The following is a 20374-nucleotide window of genomic DNA, read 5'->3' as shown; positions in this document are numbered from 1 at the left end:
ACACAGCAGGCCAAGCAGCATCTCAGGAGCACAAAAGCTGACGTTTCGGGCCTAGACCCTTCATCAGAGAGGGAGATGGGGTGAGGGTGCTGGAATAAATAGGTAGAGAGGGGGAGGCGGACCGAAGATGGAGAGGTGCGGCTTGGGGTGGGAGGAAGGGATGGGTGAGAGGAAGAACAGGTTAGGGAGGCAGAGACAGGTTGGGCTGGTTTTGGGATGCAGTGGGGGGGAGGGGAAGAGCTGGGCTGGTTGTGTGGTGCAGTGGGGGGAGGGGACGAACTGGGCTGGTTTTGGGATGCAGTGGGGGAAGGGGAGATTTTGAAGCTGGTGATGTCCACATTGATACCATTGTGCTGCAGGGTTCCCAAGCGGAATATGAGTTACTGTTCCTGCAACTTTCAGGTGCCATCATTGTGGCACTGGAGGCCCATGATGGGCATGTCATCTAAAGAATGGGAGGGGGAGTGGAAATGGTTCACGACTGGGAGGTGCAGTTGTTTATTGCGAACCGAGCGGAGGTGTTCTGCAAAGCGGTCCCCAAGCCTCCGTTTGGTTTCCCCAATGTAGAGGATGCCACACCGGGTACAATGGATACAGTATACCACATTGGCAGATGTGCAGGTGAACCTCTGCTTAATATGGAAAGTCATCTTGGGGCCTGGGATAGGGGTGAGGGAGGAGGTGTGGGGGCAAGTGTAGCATTTCCTGCGGTTGCAGGGGAAGGTGCCGGGTGTGGTGGGGTTGGAGGGCAGTGTGGAGCGAACAAGGGAGTCACGGAGAGAGTGGTCTCTCCGGAAAGCAGACAAGGGTGGGGATGAAAAAAAAGGACTTCACCAGCTTCAAAATCTTCCCTTCCCCCACAGCATCCTAAAACCAGCCCAGTTCGTTCCCTCCCCCCACTGCACCACACAACCAGCCCAGCTCTTCCCCGCCACCCACTGCATCCCAAAACCAGCCCAGCCTGTCTCTGCCTCCCTAACCTGTTGTTCCTCTCACCTATCCCTTCCTCCCACCCCAAGCCACACCTCCATTTCCTACCTACTAACCTCATCCCACCCTCTTGACCTGTCCGTCTTCCCTGGGCTGACCTATCCCCTCCCTACCTCCCCACCTGTACTCTCCTCTCCACTTATCTTCTTTTCTCTCCATCTTCGGTCCACCTCCCCCTCTCTCCCTATTTATTCCAGAACCCTCACGCCATCCCCCTCTAGGCCCGAAACGTCAGCTTTTGCGCTCCTGAGATGCTGCTTGGCCTGCTGTGTTCATCCAGCTTCACACTTTATTAACCAAGTTCATATAACCTCTCATTATAGGTAATCTATTCTAATCCACATAACATCGTAGTAAACCTTTCTTGCACCCTCTCTAAAGCCTCCACAATGTTTCCGATAGTGTGGCGACCAGAACTGCACAGAATGCTCCAAATGCCGCTTCACTGAAGTTTTTACAGTTGCAACATGGCTTGTCAATTTTTAAACTCAATGTCCTGACTGATGAAGGCAAGCATGCCGTAAGCTTTCTTTTCCATCTTATCCACTTGCAGAGCTATGGGCTTGCACTCCAAGATCCCCCAATACATTGACGCTCCTATGGTTCCTATCTTTTATTACATACTTTGCTCTTACATTTGACTTCTCAAGATGCATCAGCTCACACTTGACTGGATTAAACTCCGTCTGCCATTTCTTTGCCTAACATTCCAACTGATGTATACCTTGCTGTGTCTTTTGACAACTTTATTCACTACCCAAAACTCCACCAATTTTTGTGTTGCCTGCAAACTCATGAAGCAGGCCACCTAAATTTTCATCCAAATCATTTATACATATTACAAACAACAGAGATCCTTGCAGAACACCACTGGTCACAGACCGCCAGTAAGACCCCTCCATTCCCCTCCACAATTACCCTCTGTCTTCTATGACAACATACCAATTCCCCATGGATCCCATATAACTTAATTTTCTGAACCAGCCTCCCTTGAGGGACCTTGCCAAAAGCTTTCGGATAGTCCATGTAGACAGCATAAAAGCCCAACTCTCCTCAGACTTAGCAACTCAATGGTTAGCACCGCTGCCTCACAGCACCAGGGACCTGGGTTTGATTTCAGCCTCGGACAACTGGCTGTGTGATGTTTGCACATTCATTCCATGTTTCTGTGGGTTTCTTCTGGGTGTTATGGTTTCCTTCCACAGTTCAAAGATGTGTATTCAAGATGGATTAGCCATGGTAAACAGTGTTACAGGGACGGGATAGTGGGATGGGGTGCTCTTCAGAAGGTTGGCATGGACCCAGTGGGCCAACTGGCCTGCTTCAACACTGTATAGTTTCTATGATCAATCATCTTCATCATTTCCTCAAAAAGACTCAAAACAAATTTGAAAACCAAAATCTCCATCAGAAAACTTAATGAGAGCACTTCGGTGGCACAGGTGACAATGACTTCTATGCAACTCTCAACTTATGTATTAATGTTTGTTCTTTAACCTTACACATGATTTGTTTGTCTCCCTCTCTGTAGGGATCATCTATTTCACCTCATATAGAAAGTTGAGGCTAGACAGATAGAGGTCTGTGCTGACAGCCTATAGCACAAATCTAGAAGCAAAGGGAACAATGCCAAGCACATGTCACTGGTCATACAGAGACCTTTGGCGCTCCGTATTCAACATTTATAAATGTTTAGCTCTGTCAATGCACAAAAGGTACAGCTGTCAATTAGATGGCCTGCAGTGGCTGTGCTAGGGGGCTGCAATATATATACAGGATCAATGCTGGGTTGCTTCTGATGGTACACAACCCTACTTCCTTTCTCAGCCATGCTTTACTATATCCTACCCATGCAGATCCTCTTGCACAATTTAACTGCAACCCCTTTCTCAGAGTCTGAAGGCATTAGCGCTAAAGAGTAGCCTACCAAGGCTCAGTCTCACCTCGATGGCCACCTTTATTTCCCGATTGAACCGGACTGGTGGTGAATTCCCGGACTGTTACGGGAGCGATCCCATAATACGCTGCGCCATGACCCCCTGACTGACTGGTGCTTCATGGACTTCAGTGAGGATGACTGCCCTAAGACTTTGAAATATGATTGTCTGCTTGCTGCACATGCAATTTATTCACCACGTATACTGCTGTTCCATGGAGCAGATACAACTTAAACATTCTGTACAGCTATACAGCAAGAAGTGCACCTGTGGACTGAAGACTGCACAGCAGTGAGGTATGTTGCCCGCTTGTGTGACTATGCTAATTGGCAAGGCAAAGTGTGGATGCTGTAGACTTGCAGGTAGATGGTCAGTACTAAAAGAACAAGGAAGGAGCACTGAGATGAAGCCTACTTGAGTCCTTGATCTGGCTGCTGATGTCTGTGCGCAACGTGCCCCCGCTTCAGCCTTTCAGTGTTAGTTACCAGTGCACGCTGCAATACAAATCAGCTTCCAGATCCAGTGAACTAGAGGGGTGTCAAGATGCTGCATGTCAATATTTATCGGGGAGAGTGCATCCACCCGGTACCTGCGGATTGAGTCCTTAGTGGCAGGGCTTCTAGGACAATTGGGAAGGTTGGCATCTTAACTAGGAAATAGTAACATTAGGGATGCTTTATGTCAGTCTGAATGGACAAATAGTGTTTTGTTACTTGTTAATGAATTGTTTTTGCAAATTAGAATAAAATTCCAGTTTAAAGTTACATTACTAATAAATAATTGCTGAGCTCTCATTGTTATCAGTTAATGATGTCGATAAGATATCAAACATAAATCACAATTTAAATTAAAAACATACTAGTTGCATTATTTCACAATAATCAGTTGTAGATGATCAGCCTAAGTATTATTGGTGACTAATATCATTAATTCTGGAAAGTAGACATTAGAAAATTGTCAGTAACTGTTATGATACCTGATGCTGGTAATAGCTTGAAAATGTTCCTTCTTTATATTCATATGATACTCAGTGTTCCTGTTTAATTTTATAATATATTTTAAATGCTTCAATTTTATATTCCAACATTCCAACCAATCAGGTTTACAGTATGATACAATTGATTTATAACAAACAAGCAAATTTCCTGAGGAATAAATGTTGTAACACTCTATATTTGTAAGCAGAATGGCTTACTCACCAGTGAATGCTTTTTGCGAGTTGATAATTCCAGAGTTGTGTCATAGAGACTCTCCACAAAGTTTCGAAGACATGGTACATTAACTTCATTCTTAACAGCCTTAAAAATGATAAGTCTTATGTTTATGCTGTGCACTTTATTCAACACAACTTAATTTAACATACAACAAAACAAAGAATTGTGGATGCTGCAGATTTGAATCAAACAAAAACTGAAATTGCTCGAGAAACTCAGCAGGTCTGGCAGCATGTGGTCACTGAACTTGAGTCATCAACTCTGTCAGTTTCTCCAGCAACTTCTGTTTATTTATTAAAATTTAACATAACTGACTATACTCACCGCAGCCACTGGAAAGAGAATTTCTACAAAAAGGCCAGCCAGAGCATGTCTAATGTCTTTGTCCTTAACGTCCAAAAAATACTGTGCACATTCCTAAGAAAACAAACCCAAATAATAGCAGGAGTATTAGCTTTAAAGAAAAATTGCAAAGATGATTTTATTAATAACCAGTTAATATGTTGATTACAATCAAATAACATTTTTGTGTTAAATCTATGTAAAACATTCAGTAATTATCACAAACAAGCTTTCAGAATGCATATTTAAAACTTTACAAACTAAACTGAAAGTTTATTGAAGACATGCAGGAATGTACAGCTGAGGCTAAAATCTGATCAATTATGATCTTATTGAATGGCACAGCAGATTCAAAGGACTGAGTGGCCTACTCCTATTTGTATGTTATTCGGATGTAAAACCTTTATAGGTTGTTATAATTGATATAATTAGCTGTGGGGACTTGTATTCAAAGGTATTCATTGTGTATTTCAAATAAATATTTTTCTAAAAAATAATTTGAAATTTAGCACATCAGTAGGGACTGAAATAATGTCTTTTGCAGTAATGACAAGCTGTTCTAGGCTCTGTCCGATATAATCCTTAGATATGCAGATAATAATCTGATGACATTGTTACTCTCAGACTGCAAATTCAATTTTGGCCTTACTGAAAAAGCTGTTGTAGTTTTTTCAAAGGTGAACGCCTGTTAGAACGCTGAAAATAAAACAGGCCATTCAAAGCAATATCTCACATTTCTTCATGCAGTCAAGAGGGAAAGGTGTTGTCCTCCAAACCACAGATGGAAATGTTTGGCCTCTTTGATCTGGTTTTGAGGTATTAAGTTAGCCCTTTCTCATTAGATACTTTCAGCTGTAGTCGGCAGCTGTATGCCACCTTGTATGTCATGTCACCCTGTATCATGGGTAAGAAATTGGCAGGTGACATATTAGGATAGTGCATTGGTTAAAACTGGTATAATCGCATTCTGCCACAAGTACATGGGAAATTAGTGTATCCACGCAAAGCCCACGGAGCAAAAGTTGTCCCTTGATGCCACTGTACTTTTACACTAAAATATTATAATACAAGGAGTACAACCAAACAAGCTTCAGAAATCAAACCTGCATAAATTGGAAAGAGGCTTCAAAATCCTCCACAGGATACATCTTAATTCGAAAGAATTTCATACCCATTATGAGGCTAATACTGCTTTGAACTACATATGGATTCTGTTCTTTCTGACGTAGTTCCTTAAGTTCTGACATAAATTTCTTTCTCACAGCAGGAAATCTACAAGGTGAAAGAAACGATTTCTTTCCATTATTTCCATTCGATCATTAATTTTTAAAGTTAAATACGGAGTAATATATTGATCTAAGTTTCTAACAACTATTTTGAAAACAATTTCAGATACAACACTAAATATCAATACTCACATACCACAGACATCTACTGGCAATATTAGTTATTACAATTTATATTATTTTAGAAATGAGTTCCTAAAATGTTGGGAAGAAGCATATATAATTGATATGTATTAACATAAGAATTATCGTATGTCCTGCTTGAGATCTGACAATGAATGTTAAAGCCTTTTCTGTCCAAAGTTCCATACCTACAGATCCAAAAAATACCTCATGTCTTGGACATATGTTGTTGCTGGCAACCACCTTCCAGCAGGCATTTTCTAAACCATCTGATTTTCAGTGACCAGCTGCTTCTTTGTGAAACAGTTAAGTAGCTATCTGGCAGGATTCCAATGAGAGTTGGCAATAAAATCTAAAACTGATTCATGCTCTTGCACTGGATTGCCATCTGCTGCTCCAAGATTTCATATGAGAACTAAAATTAGCCCTGGCATTTGTGTAACTTGCAGAGAATCAAATGGTGGAAGAATGGCAACCGCTCAGTGCGTATTCCTGGCCAACATTCATCATTATGTGAGGATATTGCAATAATGTGACACAAAATTCTTGACAGCATAAGTGAAAATTATTCTTACCCATTATTACATGTCCAAACTTAACAAATACTGTAAAATGTTGTGTAATACTCACTTTGATTGTGCCAGAACACCTATTACTTCTGCATATAAATCATCTATGATATGCATATTTCCAGTGTTGGGACCAAGATAACTAAATAAAACACAATATACAGTGTTAGCAATTAAAATATAATTAATATATTCAATGAATGTATTAAAGTAGAATATACATTTTACCCCTCTTTATATTTAAAGTGCTTGAATGCCAAGTTAATAACTTCTTGGACCAAGTTGTCTGGTAGAGGATGAAGTGAAATCTGAAAAGGAATAACAATTTTTAATCTACTTTAATGGAGAACATGGAGAATGGCTTTTAACTGACAGCCATTCATTTCTGGCTTGAAAAATGAACAAATGGCAGAGAGAATTGGGTAGGCACCTTGGAAATCCCTTTAATGTCTGGCTGTTACTGACTGAATTTTCATGCAGGTCTTTGAGTAGGTACACAGGACTCTCATCCATAGTAATTGGGAAGCTGCATAAAGATATGTCAGATTCTAAACAGGTTCTGGGATTTTTTTGTTTTATAAATTGATGGAGTATATATATTAGGCTCAATAGTACAGTGTTGAGCAATCTAATCATTGATCATAAAGGTGCTCTCCAGAAAAAGCAAGGTCTGGCATTTCTTAACAATTTTGTGGAGGAGCATTCATGCTTTTGCATGATTAATTGTCCTAGTATTCTCAGGAAACAAATTACTGGATCACCAGTAGATTATCATTGCACTATTTAATTGCAACTTCAATTACTACAGCAGTTAGTTATTTTTATAGTGACAATTTACTGTTGCCATATTTTACATGAAACTGTGAAGAACTGTCAATATTGGAATTCAAACATAAAACACAGAAGATAAAAACATTACTTACTTGTTTTAAAACTTCAATTAATACCAGAGAAAAAATAAAATCAATCGCAAGATCCCTTCTCTCTAGGAGATAATCCCTTTGTTGTTCATCACTGAAAGAACAAAATGTTAAAATCGACCAGTAATTAATAGAATTATCTGGTGACTTGCAAAGAATGACCAGTTTAATAAAAGCAAATATATCATAAAAAGGTGATGTACTGTATTCCATATACACTTAAGGTCAATTTAATTCAAGTATCATGGTCAAATTTCTTTGCCTTATGCTCAAAATGCATACAAAACGCAGACAAAAGCTATTTACAAAATGCATAGGACATTCCCCAGGAATTGACCAAGTTAAAGACAGTTTAGGTTCATTGGTGGTACTCTTGTATATAAATTAGAGATCAACAACTTTTGGCTGAACAAGCAAGTTACACTTCCACTTCAACACCATAAGACCATAAGATAAAGGAGCAGAATTACGACATTCAGCCCTTTGGGTCTGCTATGCTATTTGATCAAGCTCATTCACCTGCCTTCTTCCATAACCCCTGCCCTTACTAAGACAGAACCTATCTATTTCTGTCTTAAATACACTCAATGACTTGGCCTTCATTGCACTCTGCAGCAATCAGTTCCACAGATTAACTTGCATCTGGCTGAAGACTGTCTACCTCATCTCAGTTCTAAAAGGGTTGTCCCTTCGCTGTGTCTGTGTCCTCAGGTTTCACTAGTATCTCTTACTAGCGGAAGCATCTTTTTAAGTCCACCCTATCCATGCCTTTCAGTTTTCCTTTAAATTTCAATCAGATACCCACCTCATCCTCATAAACTCTATCGTGTACATACTCGGAGTCCTCAACTGCTCCTCATATGATAAGCCCTTCTTCCCTGGGGTCATTCTTGTAAATCTTCTCTGGGCTCCCTCCGATGCCAGCACATCCTCTCTTAGATACAAGAGCCAAAACTGCTTGTACTATTCCAAATGCAGTCTGACTAGAACCTTATACAGCCACAGCGTTCATCCCCACTCTTGCATTCTAGCTTTCTTGAAATCAGTGTTACCATTGTATCTGCATTGCAACATAATCTTTTGAGATGCTGCTTCTCATCCTTTAGTTGTACTTTGGTATCAGTGCAGGCACACAACCGGTGTAATGTTGTGGATGTACAGGACATTGGTTAGGCCACTTTTGGAATACCGCATTCAATTCTGTTCTCCCTGCTATAGGAAAAATGTGGCAAAACCTGAAAGGGTGCCAAAAAGATTTAAAAGGATGTTGCTGGGCTTAGAGGGCTTGAGTTATAGGGAGAGGCTGAATGGACTGGGGCTACCTTCCCTGGAGCAACAGAGTACGTGAGTGACCTCATTGAGGTTTATAAGATCAAGAGGGATATGGATATAGTGAATAAACAAGGTCTTTTTCCTAAGATAGGAGAATCCAAAACCAGACAACATAGATTTAAAGTGAGAGGGGAAAGATTTGAAAGGGGCCTAAGAGGCAACATTTTCACAGAAAGGGTGGTGCATGTATTGAATGAACTGACACAAAGTGTTGAAGGCTGGTACAGCATATAAAAGGCATCTGGAAGGGTACACAAAAAGGAAGGGTTTAGGAGGGAAGTGGGTCAAATGCTAGCAAATGGGACGAGATTAAGTTAAAGATATCCAGTCAGCATGGATGAGTTAGACCAAAGGGTCCGTTTCCGTGCTGTATAACTCAATGACTCTATAACCAGGATAAATTCCTTTACTTCTCAAATATTTAAGGCTACTTGCCACTTGTCAGCCCAAGCCGATATATTGTCCTGATCTTGTTGCATTTTGACACAGGCTGCTTATTTTATATTCATGAACGGGATGAGAATGTCACTAGCTAGGCAGCCCATTTATTGCCCATCTGGAATTATGGAGAGGGCTGTTCAGAGTCAACCACTTGTGGATCTGGAGTCATAGGCCAGGCCAGGTAAGGAAGGAACTTTCCTTCCCTAAAGGACATTAATGAACCAGTTATGTTTTTCCTGTCAATCTGCAATTGACTCATCCTCATCATTAGATTCTTAATTCCAGATATATATTGAATTGAAATTCAACCATCTGTCATGGTGGAATTTGAAACTGGTTCCCTAGAACATTATCCAGATCTCTGATTTAACAATCCAGTGATAATACCACTAGGCCATTGCCTCCGCAGTATCTGAGAAGCCATGAGTAGTGCTGAATATTGAGCAATCATCGGTAAACTTCTGACCTTATGATGGAGGAAAGGTCATTGATGAAGGAGTTGAAGATGGTTGGGCCTAGGACATTATCCTGAGGAATTCCTGCAGATGTCTCCTTGAGCTGAGATGACTGATCTCCAATAACCACAACCATGTTGATAGTGCTGTTAAGAAGGCTTACGGTGTGTTAGGTTTTATTGGGAGAGAGATTGAGTTCCAGAGCCGTGATGTCATGTTGCAACTGTCCAAAAAGCTAGTGCGGCCTCATTTGGAATATTGCGTGCAGTTCTGGTCACCCCATTACAGAAAGGATGTGGAAGCATTGGAAAAGGTGCAGAGGAGGTTTACCAGGATGTTGCCTGGTCTGGAGCGCAGGCCTTATGAAGAAAGGCTGAGGGACTTGGGTCTGTTCTCATTGGAGAGAAGGAGGCTAAGAGGGGATTTAATAGAGACATACAAGATGACCAGAGGATTAGATAGGGTGGACAGTAAGAGTGTTTTTCCGAGGATGATGACTTCAGCTTGTACAAGGGGGTATAGCTACAAATTGAGGGGTGATACATTTAAGACAGATGTCAGAAGCAGGTTCTTTACTCAGAGAGTGGTAAGGGTGTGGAACGCCCTGCCTGCCAATGTAGTTAACTCAGCCACATTAGGGGCATTTAAACAGTCCTTGGATAAACATATGGATAATGATGGGATAGTGTAGGGGGATGGGCTTAGATTAGTTCACAGGTCAGCACAACATCGAGGGCCGAAGGGCCTGTTCTGCGCTGTATTATTCTATGTTCTATGTTCTATGTTCTATTTTCTCATCAGGACCCTATTGCGGTGGTTGATGCTGCTGAGACCCCAGACTCACAAGGGATTGGCATGAAGTTAGCAAAGGGTGGTGATGGGGAATGTCTGTACATGCGAGGGGGGGGACAATACTAATGAGATGGGGCAAAGCTATCTGTAAGAGCAGATGGTGAGGGAGAGGACGTCTGTGAAAGTGATGGGGAGGGGGGAATAGCTGTTTAATTCACACAAAAGTGCTTAACTTTCTATCAAGATAATCCTTTGTGGTGGTGGTAGCTTCTGAACAGTAGCTTTTTTTTGTTTTTAGCAAGTCAAAGCAAAAACAAAGCTGAACCTAGAGGCTGAAAGGAAATGGTGTGCTGAGGATAACCAAAAAAAGTAGTTCTGCATGGCTAGAGACATTAAGAATGACTTCCAGAGAACTGGGTATAGCCAAATAGCTCTGTGAAGAAAGGAAAAGTCCAGCCACGAAACTGACACTAAAGGAATGTTTATCCATGTCTGATGCATTGTGGCATAGACAATGCTGTGTAAATTTGGACCAGGAGAACATTTTTGTGAGAATAAAGAGTAGTTTGGAGCACTGACCTGTGCACCAAGACACAGAATAAAAAGGAATTGCCTTCCATAACACAATTATGTTTAAAAGCTTATTGGACTGAAAAGCACAATAAAAATAATTAAACTTGATTACGTTTGTAGGGTCGATTGCAAGATTGAAACTTATATCGTGTAGAGCATTGGGTTGATATTTCCACTCTCGAGAGCAATGGTAAGAGCGTCCAACAAATAAGGAATAAAAAAATGGAAAAAAATCAGACTTTCAAAGTGGAGATAAAAAATTCTGATTGTTCCCTTGAAGTTTAAAAGATAGGTGTCAAATCTCTTCTCTAAGCAATGAAATTCATGTGCTGGATTCTCCCAAAATTTGGTTATGTATCAATCCCAGGGAGGTTCTTGGGGGTTTCCCCTCCATGAGTACCAATAACACTTCTCATGATATTTATGCCAATCAACTTAAGCTTCACCCTACCTCCACAGCACCATTCTTGCACAATCCTACGCTTATCAGTGGAAGAAATGCTTGCTGATGCCATCCCTTTGTGATATTCATAGTCTAGGCGCTATGCTTAAAACCCAGCTGCACACTATTTTCAAAAACTAAAGTTGTGTGTGTGCATGGCCATGTCTAGGTGGAATGCACAGCAGCCTCAGGAAAGGTTAATGTTGGCCCTGACTCACTGTAGCCTCCTTGACTAGACTAATGTCTGGTCCCCTCAAACGTTCAGATCTGCAATTTGATTTAAGCACATGCAGTGTGTTTGCTGCGTGAACTGCCACATGCTGTTGGTCTGGCATTGACCCAGGACACTTCAAAGCAATTGCATACCTCAAAAAATGAGGCATAGCAACAAACTAACAAGTGCTCAGGAGCAGGTCTATAGGAGAGAACACAGAGAGAAAGGGAGATGGAGAGGGAGGGGGAAGCGGGGGGGGGTGCGGGTAGAGATAGGGAGAGCTCATCTGGTGGGCCTCAGAGACCAGTTCTCAACACATGGGCAGCAGTACTAATCCACTCGTCCTGATGGAAGATGGACCAGAAGGATGGGACCCTACAACTTTGGCTAGAGAGCTTAATGCTGTCCTCACTATTTCAACGAAAGCAACACCTTCTGAGCCAACACCATGTCTTCTGGTATCAGTGAACTGATCCCAATTGGCATGGTTGTATACTTTATCTAATTAAATGTACGCTATCTAAACTGCTGCTTCTTAATAAAGTTCGATGATCAGAAAATTGCTAGAAATTGTCAACTGCCTATACTATGTAACCATGATCACAAACATCACTGACTCCAAAGAAAAATCAACACATACCATTTTCACCAAATGACATCAATTTATATCCTTCCCCTGTGATAAGGTCAGTCAAGCTGCCTAGACTTTTCTGCTACTGATGGCTTCCCTAGGAACAGAATGTTATAGACTTTACCCATATTGCTACTGAAGTGCACTATGAGTCTACAGAGTCCGTCAACAGAAGAGATTTCCATTCCATCAATATTCAGCTCAACTTTGAGCAACAATGCCAGATTCTGCAGATTGACACCAGACATCCTGCCTTGAGCCTTGAAACTTACATAGTAGAGAAGTCCCAGCTTCTGCATCCTTCCGAAGTCTTTGGGCCATAGAGTGATGGCAGCGGGGAGACAAGTACTAACCTCCTCAAATACGGCTGATGACAACTTTACAAAATCCTCAGATTCATGCAAAACTGAGACACTACTTTGCCCATGCTTCCAAGTTAGAGGAGACTACAGCCTCTTAAGATGCCTGGGCCACCCTGATAGGGCTTTGCAGCATAGCCCGAAAACAGTGTGCTACATCATCGTGGCGTGCTTAAGATTTGGAGCTGACAAAGGTTGGAGTGGGAGATGTCCTGGATACTGAAGAAATGGGCATCAACAAGCAATCCACTATAAATGAATATACTGATGAAGATCAGACACTGACCTGAAGGGACATCCAACAGAACATTATAGAAATAGCTGTGCTGGAATATCATGGCCAGGGGTTTGTCATGTGCTACAGCATAAGTCTTCAGTATTATTGCTAGAATGCAGTCAGGGCCCATAGCCTTTGCAGTATCCAGTGCCTCCAACTATTCTGATATCATGTGGATTGAATTAAATTGGCTCAAGCCTGGCATCAATAATGCTGGGGAATACTGAAGGAGGTGGAGATGATCATCCACTTAGCACATTTTAGATGAAGATTACTGAGAATCCTTCAGCTTTATCTTTTGCACTGACATGCTGGGCTTCCCAATCATTGAGGATGGGAAGATTTGTGAAGTGTCCTCCCTCAGTGAGTTGTTCAATTCACAACTGGAATGATAGGACTGCAGACATTAGATCTGGTCTATTGGTTGTGCAATTATTTAGCTCCATCGCTTGCTGCTTATGTGCTTGGCAGGCAAGTCATGTTGTTTCTAGTTTCACCAGGTTGACATCACCTTTTTAGATGAGGCTGGTGCTGCTCTTGGCATGCCCTCCCTGCTCTTTAGAGAACCAGGATTGATTCCTTAGCTACTTGGTAATGGTAGAGTGGGGGGGATGTGCTGAGTCATAAGGCTGCAGATTGAGTTGGTGTACAAATTTACTGCTGTTGATGGCCCACAACACCTCATGAATCCTCAGTCTTCAGTTGCTAGATTAGTTTAAAGTCTGTCCTATTTAGCAGTGTAATACTTTATATTGGGCTATGTGGCACCGTCAGTATGGAGGCAGAAATTTGTTTCCACAAGGATAATGCAGTGGTCACTTTTACTGATACTGCAATGGACAGCTGTAATTGCAGCAGGCAGATTGGTGAGGATGAGGTCAGGTATGATTTTCCCTCTTGTTTGTTCCCTCACCACCTGATGCAGATCCAATCTAGCAGCAATGATCTTTAGGACACAAGTAGCAGGATCAGTAGTGCTGCTGCCGAGCTACCACTGTGCAACAGACACTGAAATTTCCCACCTCAAATACACTCTGCAGCCTTTCCACTGTCAATGGAGAACCGTTACTTCATCACCCAAGGAAGGACAGTCAGCAGGACGTTTCCTTGCCCATGTTTGGCCTGATGCTATGAAACTTCATGGAAGCCGAAGTCAATGTTGAGGAATCTCCAAGCAACTCCCTCTCAACTGTGTACCATTATGATGCCACCTCTACTGGGCCTGTCCTGCTGGTGGGACAGGATATATCAGGAACGGTGATGGTGGTGTCTCAGATATTGCCAATCAGGCATGACTCCATGAGTATGATTATGTTGGAACGGACAGACGTGCAGACCAGACCAGCTTCTCTCCTTAAAGGGCACCGGTGAGCCAGATGTTTTTTTCTGATAATTGATAATGGTTTTACAATCATCATTAGATTCTTAATTCCAGTCAAATTTTACTGAATTCAAATTCCACTGGTCATGATGGGATTCAAATCCAAGTCCCCATAAGGCCATCATTTCCCTTGTTTTGAAAATATGCACCAAACCTACAGCAATCTTTGGTTTTTCACTGTTCATTTCTCATTTCAGCACATAAAACAAAACAAAACACAGGGAAATAAAAAAAACATGGTATCTATATTTTTTATGTAACTATCAAGACTGCCCATTTCCACTTTTGTAGCAAAGGTCTTCTCTGCCCTTGCTCAGCTCATCTGCTGTTGAAACTTTCATGCACATCTTTGTTATTTCTGTACTTGACTGGTTCTCCTTTCAATCCTCTAAAATTGTGGCCATCCAAATTTCTAGTGACTGTGTCTTTTTTTTCAACTAGTCTATTTCATCCAACTCCCTTGTCCACACTGACTTACAATGCTAACTGGTTAAGCAAGACCTTATGTATAAATATAGAGGTTAAGCAGCACTGAAACTGGTCAAATCAGACCAAACGGTCCATGTGGGTGATAACGCTACGCTTGTGCCTCCTTTCTTCTCTCTTCATCTAAATTCAATGTTATAATCAATTATTCCTTTTTCCTTCACATGCTTCTTTGAAGTCCCCTTATATGTCTATTATTTGTTTTAGCATTCCTTGTGATTGTGAAATTCATGTTTTCACCACATCTTAGAGGTTTTTCCTGAATTCCCTGTTGGACTTAGATTATAGTTCATAGATCATAGAACATAGAATCCCTACAGTGTGGAAACAAGCCCTTTGGCCCAACAAGTTCACACTGACTCTCAGAGCATCCCACCCAGACTCATTCCCCTATAACCCACCTAATCTACACATCGCTGAACACAACAGGCAATCTAACATGGCCAATCCATCTAGCCTGCACATCTTTGGACTGTGGGAGGAAACCAGAGCACCCACAAGAAGCCCACGCAGACAAAGGGAGAATGTGCAAACTCCACACAGACAGTCATCCGAGGGCGGAATCGAACCCAGGTCCCTGGTACTGAGAGGGAGCAGTGCTAACCACTGAGTCACTGTGCCACCCCTATTCTTCTTCTTGATGACTCTGAGTTCTTGATAAATACCTAATATTGATGGCCTCTAGTTATGCTCTTTGCACAAAAAAAAATCATTTCCTCTGTATCCACTCTATCAAAATCCTGCAAAGGTTTGAAGACATCTAATGTATCACTCCTGAGTCTTCTTTAAAGTAGAATAATCCCAGTATGTTAATCCTCCCTGATATGTATACCAACTCATTTCTAGTGTTACCCTCTCCAGTAACTCTGTACTGTTTTTAATAATAGGCCAAACAAAACTGTGTTCTAACCAAGGTTTGATAGAGGATTTGCATAAATGTCCTTTATTAAATTCTACTCTTTTAAAGAGTAAAACTGGTGCTTTGTTTCCTTTTTTAAATCTAACTTTAATTTTAAAATCCTCTTTTTTTGTTTTCAAATTGTTCCAGTGTTTCAGCTCTTATGTCTGAAATTTCCTCAAAATCAACAAATCTCCAAAATATTTATGCTGATCTAAATTATTGCTTTATGAAAATTGCCAATTTGATCCAACAGTGGTGGCTGAATCTTCAAGTACCAATGCCATAGGCACTTGAATTCCTTCCTAAAGTCACTTTACCTCTATGTCTCTCTTGACTACAGCCAATACCATTAATATTGCTTTTTATGGCTCACTGTTAAACTTTGCTTTATAATCATTGTGAAGAGTTTTGGGACACTTTATTATAAAACATAGAACATAGAACATTACAGCATAGTACAGGCCCTTCAGCCCTCGATGTTGTGCCGACCTGTCATACCGATCTCAAGCCCATCTAACCTACACTATTCCATGTACGTCCATATGCTTATCCAATGACGATTTAAATGTACCTAAAGTTGGCGAATCTACTACCATTGCAGGCAAAGCGTTCCATTCCCTTACTACTCTGAGTAAAGAAACTATCTCTGACATCTGTCCTATATCTTTCACCCCTCAATTTAAAGCTATGCCCCCTCGTACTCGCCGTCACCATCCTAGGAAAAAGGCTCTCCCTATCCACCCTATCTAACCCTCTGATTATTTTATATGTTTCAATTAAGTCACACCTCAACCTTCTTCTCTTTAACGAAAACAGCCTCAAGTCCCTCAGCCTTTCCTCGTAAGACCTTCCCTCCATACCAGGCAACATCCTAGTAAATCTCCTCTGCACCCTTTCCAAAGCTTCCACATCCTTCTTATAATGCGGTGCCCAGAACTGTACACAATACTCCAAGTGTGGCCGTACCAGAGTTTTGTACAGCTTCACCATAACCTCTTGGTTCTGGAACTCGATCCCTCTATTAATAAAAGCTAAAACACTGTATGCCTTCTTAATAGCCCTGTCAACCTGGGTGGCAACTTTCAAGGATCTGTGTACATGGACACCGAGATCTCTCTGCTCATCTACACTACTAAGAATCTTACCATTAGCCCTGTACTTTGCCTTCTGGTTACTCCTAACAAACTGCATCACCTTACACTTTTCTGCATTAAACTCCATTTGCCACCTCTCAGCCCAGCTCTGCAGCTTATCTATGTCTCTCTGCAACCTACAGCATCCTTCCTCACTATCCACAACTCCACCGACCTTAGTGTCGTCTGCAAATTTACTAGCCCATCCTTCTATGCCCTCATCCAGGTCATTTATAAAAATGACAAACAGCAGTGGACCCAACACCGACCCTTGCGGTACACCACTAGTAACTGGTCTCCAGGATAAACATTTCCCATCAACTACCACCCTCTGTCTTCTTTCAGCAAGCCAATTTCTGATCCAAACTGCTATGTCTCCCACAATCCCATTCCTCCGCATTTTGTACAACTTTATTCTGTTAAAGGCATTATATAAGTTTTTGTTATTTATTTAATAATAGGTTTTGTGACCTCAAAGTGATTTGCGAACATTTTAAAAATAACAGGCAAGTATATGAGGCCATACAGTATGCCTGTCCTGATAAAACAGCAGGCCATTTGACCTCCAGTGAGTAATCCCAGTGTGTGGCAAGTCCCTGAGCAAGGGGTGGGGGAATAAAATCCGTGAACAAGCTATACGACCGGAAACAAAATCAATAAATTGAAATGAAAAGTAAGTACCTCTTTGACTTTGCGCTTGTTCTAGGCCGATACTCGTGGGACTCATCTTCTGTACCATTTTGTCTTTTATACCAATCAAAAAGTGTGCGCAGTACAGAGGGTAGGCAGTACTCTGCAAGTGAACTCATGGAGCTGATCAACTAGGGAAGAAAAACAGAGGATGAAAGATTACATGCAGTTATACATCTAATTAATTTATAGAAAACAATTATATTAGGGTCCAAGTTTTGCTCAGTAGATCACCATTACCTTTAAGTTACAAAATTTGCTTTTTCCATAACAAGGACTACCTACTTCCACTTTCATAAAAATCAGCTGTGCTTGACCCTGACTCATCAACCCTTTGATCTCGAATCCGGGACACAATTTAAAAATAAAGAAGGATGCTATTTAGGACAGATATGACAAGAAAGTTTTTATTCAGAGTAAATCTTTAGAATTCTCTACCATAGAGAGCTGTGGAAGTTCAGTCTTTGAGTATGTTTAACGTAGAAATTGACGGATTTTATGATTCCCAATGGCATAATGGATTGTGGGGATAATGTGGATAAAAGGGCATTAAAGTGTTTGATCAGTCATGACTATATTAAATGGTAGTGCAGGCTCAATGGGCTGAATGGCCTACTCCATTACGTTCCAATAATTGTACAATGTTTATCAACCTTATAAATTTCTCAAGTAGTCCATATCCAAATGTAGCAGGGCCTGAACAACATTCAGGCTTGGGTTGATAAATGACAAAGAAAGAACATTCATACCACACAAATGGCAGGCAATGATTATCTTTGAAACAAAACAGAATTGCCCCATTCCCCGTTGGTATTCAATGGCAGTGCCACAATTGAAGTCTTTGCCTAACACCATCCTGGGATTACATAGACCAGCCATTTAAATATTATGGCAGTTAGAGCAGCTCAGAAGTTGGGGATTCTATGTAATTCATATCTTGACTCCTCAAATCCAAAATACCAACTACAAGACACAAATCAGAAGTGTGATGGAATACTCTACACTCGTTTGGATGAGTGCATTTCCAAAGGCATTTAAGAGGCTCACCACCACCCAAAACAAAACACCTCATCCTAAAACCTTTAGCATCCACTTACTCCACCACAACGTTCAGTAGCAGCAATGTCTATCATGGCCTAAGCATAAGTTGCTGCTTAAAAAAGCTGATGTCAACTTAACGCTAATTTTTTTAATGTTTTCTTCCCAATCTACACCCTTCCAAGAGCCTATCTGCAGATAGTTTAGGCTTCAATTATCCAATATTGAGAAGGCCTCTGCTGCTGAGTTATATTGAGGCATTCAACTTATCAGTATTAAAGAAATTGAGATTTAGCTATGATTTGGGATAAACTTTAGGCCTCTGTCATTGGGCACACATTCCAAAAAATGCTGCTGAATTCGCACTGGAAGCTGATTAAAATGAATTCCAACCCCCACCCCTCATCTATTCCAGAACCTCCTTTGGTTGAACTAAAGTAATAGATTACACTTTAAATAGACAACATTCTTCATTTGAATAGACTAAATGCCCCCCTTTTGAGTTCCATGCATGTCACAGCAAGGCATTCTGTATAGAAGAGGCCAGCACAGTTTTGGCTATCATTACTTTAAATAATTTCTTCAAGTCAACGCAGGAAGGGAGGGTTGATCTTGTAAAGGTTTCATACTTATAACAGGAAGGGAGGAGAGTCTGGACAGTCTGGGAATTACAGACTTCATTCACACTCAGTGGCAAGATGAATCCTGGCTCTGTGTTGTAGTTGGAACAGATTAAATATAGTGCAAATATGGTCTTATTGCAATGAATGCTCATTTTCTTTCATTATAAATGAACTTTATACAGTTGGTAGATATCACTTCAATGTACTCACATGCCTGGTTGTCTTGACCTTGGAGATCAACCACTAAAATTCACTTGTCCGTTTTAATGAAACTCTGTTCTATTTTTACTGGCATGTGCTTATATAAATAAACTGAACGAAGGTTTTCTGCTTGACAGTTAACCCACATTGATTTTATATTTTTAAATCAACATCTTTACTATTCTGCAAGCTTTATATGGATAACTTTGTCACATAGATTTTGATATGGCAGTCATCTCAATTCAGACTATTTTTATATTGCCATTACTTATAAATTTATGCAGCCACATGTTTTTAAATTCAGTGAATATGCAATTAAATTTGTTATTAACAATCGATTTCAAAAATTATAATTTAGAATTACTACAACAATGTTTGGATTTTGAAAGCAAAACTTTTCCAGATAATACTTCTTTCTCCCTCCTGTGCTTTAAAGTTTGACGCACTCCAGATTAGTATACGATACACACAGAAAGATAACTATTTACATCACAAGTCTCACAGCTGTACCAGCTTGTGGACAAAATCTCAGAACGAAACACTGAGATAAAATCAATGAATGTTTAACCCATACACTTCTAACCTAAGCAGCCAACACATTTGTTAAAGGTGAAGAAAATTAAAAAACTGCGGATACTGGAAATCAGAAATAAAAACAGACAACACTAAAACCAAAAAGTAGCCTGAACCCTTGTTGGTTCCTTAATACACTGTTCTGGTGTCATATCTGCAGCCACAGAAAACCTCATTTACTCCCCTAAATTCCCTCCTATAAACTGAGCTGATTTTGAGGACTTGGCTCTGATTACATTGCTTTGAGGAACTATTGCCCTCACTGGTGTCCAGAGTGGAAAACATAAGTTGTCTCAGGGGATGCTGCACTGCCTGTTTGCTTCTCTTTGACAATCTGGCTGTCACCCAATTAACAGATGCTGCCAGAACTGTTTAGTTTCTCCAGCAATTCCTTTGTTTGTTCTTTATTCACCTGCACAATCCTAAGCTTTGAAGTGACCCCAATTCCTTC

The 20374-nt window shown here is 40.9% G+C and overlaps 1 protein-coding gene across 7 annotated transcripts in view; it reads right to left on the bottom strand.

The window, feature by feature from the left end:
- The window catches only part of LOC125453068 (protein furry homolog), a 301124-nt gene that overhangs the window by 204583 nt on the left and 76167 nt on the right, over positions 1 to 20374 (bottom strand). For all 7 annotated transcript variants that reach the window (XR_009445855.1, XR_009445856.1, XM_059646706.1 and 4 more), the window contains exons 4-10: positions 17480 to 17619; positions 7385 to 7475; positions 6690 to 6769; positions 6523 to 6603; positions 5587 to 5755; positions 4466 to 4558; positions 4127 to 4225 (exon numbers count right to left, since the gene is read on the bottom strand). Coding sequence is in view for 5 of the 7 variants with exons in the window: in XM_059646706.1 (XP_059502689.1) it covers positions 4127 to 4225; positions 4466 to 4558; positions 5587 to 5755; positions 6523 to 6603; positions 6690 to 6769; positions 7385 to 7475; positions 17480 to 17619 (753 nt within the window). In the remaining 2 variants the exon portion in view is untranslated. The remainder of the gene's footprint in view (positions 1 to 4126; positions 4226 to 4465; positions 4559 to 5586; positions 5756 to 6522; positions 6604 to 6689; positions 6770 to 7384; positions 7476 to 17479; positions 17620 to 20374) is intronic.

This window comes from Stegostoma tigrinum, chromosome 6 (assembly GCF_030684315.1).
Source record: "Stegostoma tigrinum isolate sSteTig4 chromosome 6, sSteTig4.hap1, whole genome shotgun sequence".
In the NCBI taxonomy this organism is placed as follows: domain Eukaryota; kingdom Metazoa; phylum Chordata; class Chondrichthyes; order Orectolobiformes; family Stegostomatidae; genus Stegostoma; species Stegostoma tigrinum.
Note: the sequence above shows the minus strand (reverse complement) of the source record. Positions and strands in the feature narration are given on the sequence as shown.